The 7,982-nt window shown below is 41.6% G+C and overlaps 1 protein-coding gene across 3 annotated transcripts in view; it reads right to left on the bottom strand.

Moving 5' to 3' along the window:
* Emcn (endomucin) overlaps positions 1-7,407 on the bottom strand; it is a 90,008-nt gene extending 82,601 nt beyond the window's left edge. For 2 of the 3 annotated variants that reach the window (NM_001163522.1, NM_016885.2), the window contains exon 1: positions 7,157-7,391. In NM_001163522.1, coding sequence (NP_001156994.1) covers positions 7,157-7,229 — 73 coding nt within the window. In that variant the 5' untranslated portion in view covers positions 7,230-7,391. Of the gene's footprint in view, positions 1-7,156 lie in introns of all 3 variants that reach the window. The other variant, XM_006501842.3, reaches the window with a different exon arrangement.
* Between the last annotated feature and the right edge of the window lie 575 nt (positions 7,408-7,982).

Raw genomic sequence — 7,982 nt, 5'->3', positions numbered from 1 at the left:
TTTATTTACTTCCTTCTGCTCCTATAAACCCCATATCTGTTTCACTGACCCTTAGAGGCAGGTTCATTTTGTTTCAACCATCATGACAAAAGTCAGGGGCCCAAATGACAACAGTTCCTTCTAACACATTCCATGAGATTCATTTGAACCCAGCATATTAAATGCGTTTATTTCTAAGCAGAAATCCCGTAGATGCCATGAGAGGCAGCAGTGGTTTCTCAACTCTTCTGATTGATTGGTAGATCTCTAACTGCATTATTTTTTTTATTATCAGGAAACTCAAGTGTACACGGGAGGTAGCAAGTTACAGGGGAAGCCTTGTTGGATTCCGTGCCATGTGGTCCCACTGTCACATCCCACTCTTTTTGAGCCTCTGCTCCTTAGTCAGTGAAACAGATGTGGTACAGACAGCCTTGAAATGCTGTGACAGAAGAGACATGTAACGTTCTCAGCACCACCAAGGACCGATGCTCACAGATGTTGTGTAGCTACTGCTGGGGGCTGATGTGGACCAGATTCAAGTGTCATCACCATCTTCTGGTCCTGACACACTTTATAAAGGCTTCAGCGAGGAGATTACTGATTGGAGAGATTAGTACGCAGTGCACATTTCAGTAAAATCAATGATACTGACTTTTTAGACATAGGCCATCACAACTGATTTCTTCAGAGCAGCTTCTCTTTAGACTATTGTTTAGCTTGTCAAGGAGAGAACGATCAACACTTTAGAGTCATGTAAGTGAGGAGACTCTGTAACTAATCTATACTGAGGCATACGCCATCACCCAAGTCCAAATGTTCTCACTGAGATGAGTGTGTCCTCCGGGAAGCAGACTATGAAATCGGGATGAGCTTCTCCTTAGTCTATAAAGGACTGTGATGGCAAGACAGAACAGAGTGGGGGCCAGAGCAGTGACTCTGGCAAAGTGAAAAAGTATTGAATTCTGGAAGAAAAGGAAAGTACTGGGCCGGGGACGTGGCTCAGTTGGGCAAAGTGCTTAAGAACCTGAGTTCAGATCTTACCCCAACCCTCAAAAAAAAAAAAAGGTGCATATCTGTAATTTCAGCATGAGGAATTTAGAGACAAGATCCTTTGAACTTATAGGCTGAATCACTGAGCTCTGTGTTTATTGAAAGGAGCTGTCTCCTGAAATTAGGTGATAAACTAACCGCTGAGGAAGATACCTAGCATTGAACTATCTCTCCTATGCATACACACATGGACAGGAATCTCCTGACAAACTACACACATGCTCACACACATGAATGCATGCATGTACACACGCATGTGCACATACACAAACACACACAAAGAAAGAAAGAAAGAAAGAAAGAAAGAAAGAAAGAAAGAAAGAAAGGAAGGAAGGAAGGAAGGAAGGAAGAAAGAAAGAAAGAAAGAAAGAAAGAAAGAAAGAAAGAAAGAAAGAAAGAAAGGAAGGAAGAAAGATAGAGAGAGAGAGAGAGAGAGAGGGAGGGAGGAAGGAAAGAAAGGAAGGAAGCAAGCAAGCAGAAATTACTGGGCTGGGGAGATGGGAATGGGAAAGGAGGAAGCATTCTCACACATGTCCTTCCTGCTTCATCAGATTGATGTCTTGTGGGAGGCTAATGCTACTGTACTAAATTTCAAAGCTTTAAAAATAATCAGGTAGGATTCTGAAACATATGTTAGTATCAGAATAGCACCAGACATAAAGCAAAATAGAGTCATGGAAGTGAAGGAGAATACTGTTTGTCTGCACCTGTGTACAGATGGCTGCCACAGCAACGGCTGGAGTTCTCATGGCCAGGAAAGATGTGAGGAACAGCAACCAGGTGTCTAATTCTCACACAGTACCTGCTTCTATTTAGGGAACAGTTATTATGTCTACTGATACAGCTGTCTGCGGGGTACAAAAATCTCAGAAGAGGAGCTTTTTAATTGGCCCTATTAGATGTTACTGGAACACTAATTTTCTTGTGTTTATTCTTCTGTCATGGGCTGTGGTGTGTAGAGTCCCCCCCAACCAATTGAACTTCTAAGTTTTTCTTCTGAGAGATTTCACACTCCAAGACATCACTGTCTGACTCAATAAAACCATAATGGCCCTAGGAATTCAGAAGGAAGAAAAGAGATGATACAGGAATTTTATGTCCCAGTAAAATTCTTACTTTGGAAATCAATGCTTAGAAATGTTCATTTCAAATTATTAAAGAGCCCATTGGAAATTGATTACTAATGAAAAAATATTAGTAACTTGAATCATAACATGATTCATAAATTAAAATATTTACCTGAAGCTTGGGACCAAAAGGGAAATGACTGTTATCTAACAGATTAGTTTCTGAAACCATCAAGTACTAATATTATCTCAATTTTCTGGATCCTTGTGATCTCTAAAATAAAATGAGAAGAGAGTTTGTTGAAGAAAATGTTATGAATATCCAGAAAGTATTTCACACATTAATGACATATGATCGATCACTTTTAGTTTTAGGTAAAGACCATTTTAAAATGAGTCACAGAGGGAAGGATGGTAAACAAACACCCTGTGGGCCAAATACTGTTCGCATTGCATTTTCTCCACATTGAATTACTATAGCAGATTGCTTATTCCAAGTAAGAAATATGGACGAAAATTAAGCTCAGTAGAAGGACTAAGCAAATTCCTATAACTATTTTATACTATTTGTTTATTATTTTATTCATAGTTATTGTACTGTGTATTATATTTGTATTATTTGTTTATTATATTATTTTTATATACAGTATATATACAGTTACTGGCAACTGTACGGTGCTTGCAGTGTGGAGTAAGAAGTATGATGTTCCAATGAATAACTATCATGGAACCTTGCAGAGTGCAAAGCATGGGCACCCAGACAAGAGGGAAATTGAGTATCCATGCTATTGTCACCATGAGGTTATTAACCTTTGAACAGAGAGCTAAGGAGTGCTTTACCTTTCAACAGTATCTCCAGCTCCTGGCACATCCCAGCCACATGCCTCCCCAGGATTGAAGCTTGCTGTCGTAGCACCAGTATTTTTCCTAAACAATCTCTTTGGATCTTTCCTGGTCTCTGCTCTGAAACCATTTGCCCAATTCTAGCATTCACACAACCCTGTCTTAGATTGTCTCTCATCAGCAGTAAAAAGAGGATACAATGAATTACATGTACTCTACATCTGTGCAGCCTTCCCTAGACCCATTTTTACAACTCAATGGTAGACTTTCAGACTTAGTGACTTGTAAATTGGCTTCTTGGTCTTTTATCTCTCCTGACCCCAATAGTTTAATCAATATTCTGCTGACATATTGATCCTCCTGGTTTATAACTAGGATGATAAAACCCCATCTCAAGCAACTGCTACAGGTCTTAATTGTCAACTATAAGAGTCAATATTTCTTTCCTATTTATTTGGAAGCGTGGGACTTGAACCCAGAGCTTTATACAAGTTTGGAATCTGCCTCATCTTGAGCTACCTCCAGGGATAGTCATCTCTTTTTCTCATGTTGCCATTTAACATCTCCTGATACTATTCTTTGCACTCTGCTTTCTAGTAGGCAGCCATGTTCAAAATATGGCTACCTTCTATTTCTAGACTAGAATACACTGATGTTTTTACAATGCCCCTATTTTGAAACATTCTATATTCACCTTGAACCTCCTGATTTCAAGTTGTAATGTTTGTCACATTCTTATTTTCCCAACATACCAGATTAAGCAACTAGTGAATTTTTTATACTGCTCTTTACTTATTCCTTAAGATTTATAACACAGCAGAATTCATGTTACCTGCTTCTGTCTCTTCTCACTCTATCTAACCTGGGGAATGGCTCCTATTAGTTTCCATAAAGTCACTGGATGTAGCACGGTGTCTTCTTATAGTGTGTTCAATCAATTTTTTGTTTTATAAAATTGAGTATTGTCACTACAAATGAATTCCTCGTAGCAATTAAATCTTTCTGATATTATTATTTAGTGTCCTGTTTCTACCTATCCTATTAAAAAGAAAATGTTAGAGGGAAACATGTGTCTGTGTGTGTGTGTGTGTGTGTGTGTGTGGTGTGTGTGTGTGTGTGTGTGTGTGTGTGTGGTGTGTGTGTGTGGTGTGTGTGTGGTGTGTGTGTGTGTGTGTGTGTGTGTGTGTGTGTGTGTATGTGTGGTGTGTGTGTGTGTGTGTGTGTGTGTGTGTGTCCTAGTTGTCCATTTTCTTGGAATCTTCATTTAGCATCTCTGAGTCTCAGACTCAGAAACCTCACCCCTCTAGACTTACAAACCATTGGAGTGACTGTTCAGTTTTAAGTACAACTTAGAAGACCTCAGGAAGAGTAGCAGTCCCCTTCAGGAACCTCTGCGACACAGTTCTATAGGGCAGCTCTCCAAGCTGAACACTGCAAAGTCTTAGAACAGCATCCTAACAACAAAAACTTCTTGCTGTCATGCAGATAGTCTCTGGATTTCAACAACAGTCTCGTTGCCTAGATCATGTTTAAACCCGAGATTGACAAAAACACCGGAAGGGGAAGTACTCAATTTCTCAGGAAAAAAAAATCATATTTAGAAGTCAATTTCAGATAAAAAAAAAAAAAAAAAGCATGTACTTACTTGACAGTCTGAATTTTAGAGCGAAAATCTCTCCCTCCCAAACCCCAGTAATTGACTCTGCAGATAAATTTGTTTATCATCCTAACCGTGAGGGGCCCATGAAGCTCTGAACTCAATGTCCTCCTCGAACAGGGAGTTAAGGAAAGAACTGACTAGGTGAACTTAGGAAATGCTTCATTTCCTGTGCCCAATCTGCGAAGGAAACATCCACTGGCAAAGCCAGGTGCATCAAAGTCTTCCATGTGGACAGGAAAGTCTCTCTGTCCCACCCAGGCCACTCTCAAGGGTCAATCGGTGGTGCTCAGGCCCAACTTCCTTTTCTACGATCAGCCTCTCTCTCTCTCTCTCTCTCTCTCTCTCTCTCTCTCTCTCTCTCTCTCTCTCTCTCCCTCTCTCTCTCTCTCTCTCTCTCTCTCTCTCTCTCTGTCTCTCTCTCTCCCTCCTTCCCTCCATCTCCCTCTTTCTCCCCCATTCATACCTTCTCCTGCCTCTTCCTCCCAGCCTCCTTCCTCCTCCTCCTCCTTCCTCCTCCCTCCCTCCCTCCCTCCCTCTCTCCCTCCCTCCCTCCCTTTTTCCCCCACACCAGATACAGGCTTCAAGTTATCAAGCAGGCTTGTTGGCAGATGTGAAGGAAATATTGTTTAAATATTTTCACTGCCCAAGTGAGAAATTTTCCAGCACGGGCTAACAACTCATTAGAAAGCTGCCACTCTTAAAGCAAGAGTGGACCCTTGACCAGTGAGCTAGAGGAGGCTGGTGTTTTCCCTAAATGATCCAGTAGAAAACACCTGTGGGCCCTGTGGTTGGGCGGTGGTGGCCCACGCTTTTAATCCCAGCACTTGGGAGGCAGAGGCAGGCGGATTTCTGAGTTGGAGGCCAGCCTGGTCTACAAAGTGAGTTCCAGGACAGCCAGGGCTATACAGAGAAACCCTGTCTTGAAAAAAACAACCCCCCCCCCCAAAAAAAAAGAAAAGAAAAGAAAACATCTGTGGGCCATTCTGTGTAGTCCTCCTTGGTAGCTTCTTTCTTACAGTCCCAGGAGGGAGACAAGTCCCCTGGCCCTCTTCCTCTTTGTTTGCAGGATGTGCAGTCCAGTCAGCATTTAAAAAGTGCTGGCAGCCTGCTGCACAGTCTAAGGTGTGTAGATCCCAATGGTGAAGAGCCTCAGCTTGGGCTCTCAGAGTTGATATTAACGAGGCACACGATTTTGAGCAGTAAGTCGTAGAGTTGACATTTTCAACTGTTCTAAGACATACTGAAGAGTAACTTAGAAGCAGGTCGTCAGTCTCATGGGCACTTTTGTAAAACCCCAAGTTCTCAGTCTCTCTTATAACTTTCTGGAGAAATGCAGGATAGGAGACTGTATGATGCTTCAGACTTATCCTCAGTTTATAACAGTATTTTTAAAAATTACTGGCAAAATGTAAACTCAAGTTGGACCAGTGATTTTTATTATTTTCTACGTTTGATTGTTTTTATAAATTAAAATCTTTTAGGCAGTAAATTTTGGAAAAAGAGACAGGCAAATAAAATTAGAACTGAGTTTTCTGGATTACTTCCCCCCCCCCCCACACACACACACACACACAAACACATACCCTCTCACAGTGCACGCCGCCCGTCCCCTAGAGTCAGAGCAAATCTTTCCCAAATGCTTCTTTGGGTAGCGTGCATTTTAGCTTTCATACTTATTAAATCTGTCTAATACTAGAATCACTCACGTCTTTCTCTCAATAGTACATTTACCACTGTGGGCAAGGAAATCACCTTATTCATTTTTATGTTCTTCTCCTTACCCAGCACAGGACCCTAATAAGCTATTACATTTAACTGTGGTTTATTTCGTATTACTTAAGAATAGTTAGAAATAAAAGTGAACATTGTCTCAACTGCCCATTAACTCAGGGTAACATGCATCTGTTTGTTTGTTTGTTTGTTTGTTTGTTTGTTTTACCTGCATAGGTGGTGGGTTTGGCTTGTTCTGAAAGTTACACAAAATATTATGTAATTATGTTTGTGTGTGCATATATTTCTGTAACAAAAGTAGATACATTTCAATGGCCACTTACCCAGTCCCCTAAGATGCTAGTGTTCGCCTAATGGTGAATCACCATTCACTTCTGCACGGAGTTTTACCTACCAGAGCTGAAAGAGAGCTGTACTGTTGGAGACTTTGGTAGCACTGTTTCCAGTGATGGACTTTCACTCTTACCCCATCCACTATTATTCTGGGCCGATGACGGAAAAGACCATAATTTTGTTTGTTTGTCGTTGTTTTAAACTAGCACATTTTAAGTCAAAATTCTATTTTTAGTCCCTAAAAAGTTAACACATTTCCTGAGACGTTCTCCGAATCCATTTAACACACTTTCAGGCCCTCACACCAGCAAACATTTCCCTTCAGTGGAAACGAACTCTCTACTTGTGGCACTGCCTCCTCCGCCTCTTTCAAACTTAACTCTGTGTACCCTGTTCAGCCAATCAAGCAGCAACTCATCAGAGAAGCCCCCGAGGATCAACTGAGCCTAGCAGCTCACCCACACCATCAGAAAAGATAAGAGGACCGTACCTTTGCCGTCCTCACTGTGGCAGAGACTGTTGGACAAAAGGAAGAAAAGAACAGTCGCTTGAAGCAGCCGCATGGTGCCTACCGATGGTCTCAGTGGCTTCACTGTCCAGGGTAAGGCAGGGAAGGATTCCTCTCAGCCTGGCCAGGCCGTATTAGCAAATGGGAAAGGTGTACTGACTGTGAGCAGACGCTGCCCATTCCTACTTATTTTGGGGATTCTGATAAAGAACTAGAGGAAATACACGCACTCCCTTTGGGAGGTCAGCAGAGAGGAGATTTATTGTTTCAGCCCCTTACAGGAACTTCTTTTTTTTTCCTCTCTCTTCCTTTGGCAGCCACTTGTGTTTTTGTTACTGCATTATTTTACTCTTCTTCAACAAAAAGGTCAGGATGGGATTTGAACAGGAAGAGACCCTTCTTGAGAAAGGGCCAGAGAGCTTTCTAACTTTTGTTTTGAAAGTGCATTTTAGAGAAGCTGTAAAGAGACCTCACCAAGTAGCCCCCCAGGTCGGCTGAAAAGGCTGTGACTTCCCAAGGTCTGGATTTGAGTACAAAATCCACAAGGAATTGCATTTCTTCTCTCTTCTCAACTCATAAGCCAAGTCAGTGAAGACCACCTTCTAGAGGCAAATACAAGTATGAACTGGATCACGTTCTGCTCTTGAGGAAGTAAGCTGGCCTCTTATTACTGCCCAGAGAGGTTTTCAAGACATTTCTTTCTTTCTTTTTAAATATTTTTATTAGATATTTTCTTCATTTACATTTCCACTGCTATTCCAAAAGTCCCCCATACCCCCCCACTCCTCTCCCCCTCCCCCTCCCACTT

Source organism: Mus musculus, chromosome 3 (genome assembly GCF_000001635.26).
Source record: "Mus musculus strain C57BL/6J chromosome 3, GRCm38.p6 C57BL/6J".
Lineage (NCBI taxonomy): Eukaryota > Metazoa > Chordata > Mammalia > Rodentia > Muridae > Mus > Mus musculus.
Note: the sequence above shows the minus strand (reverse complement) of the source record. Positions and strands in the feature narration are given on the sequence as shown.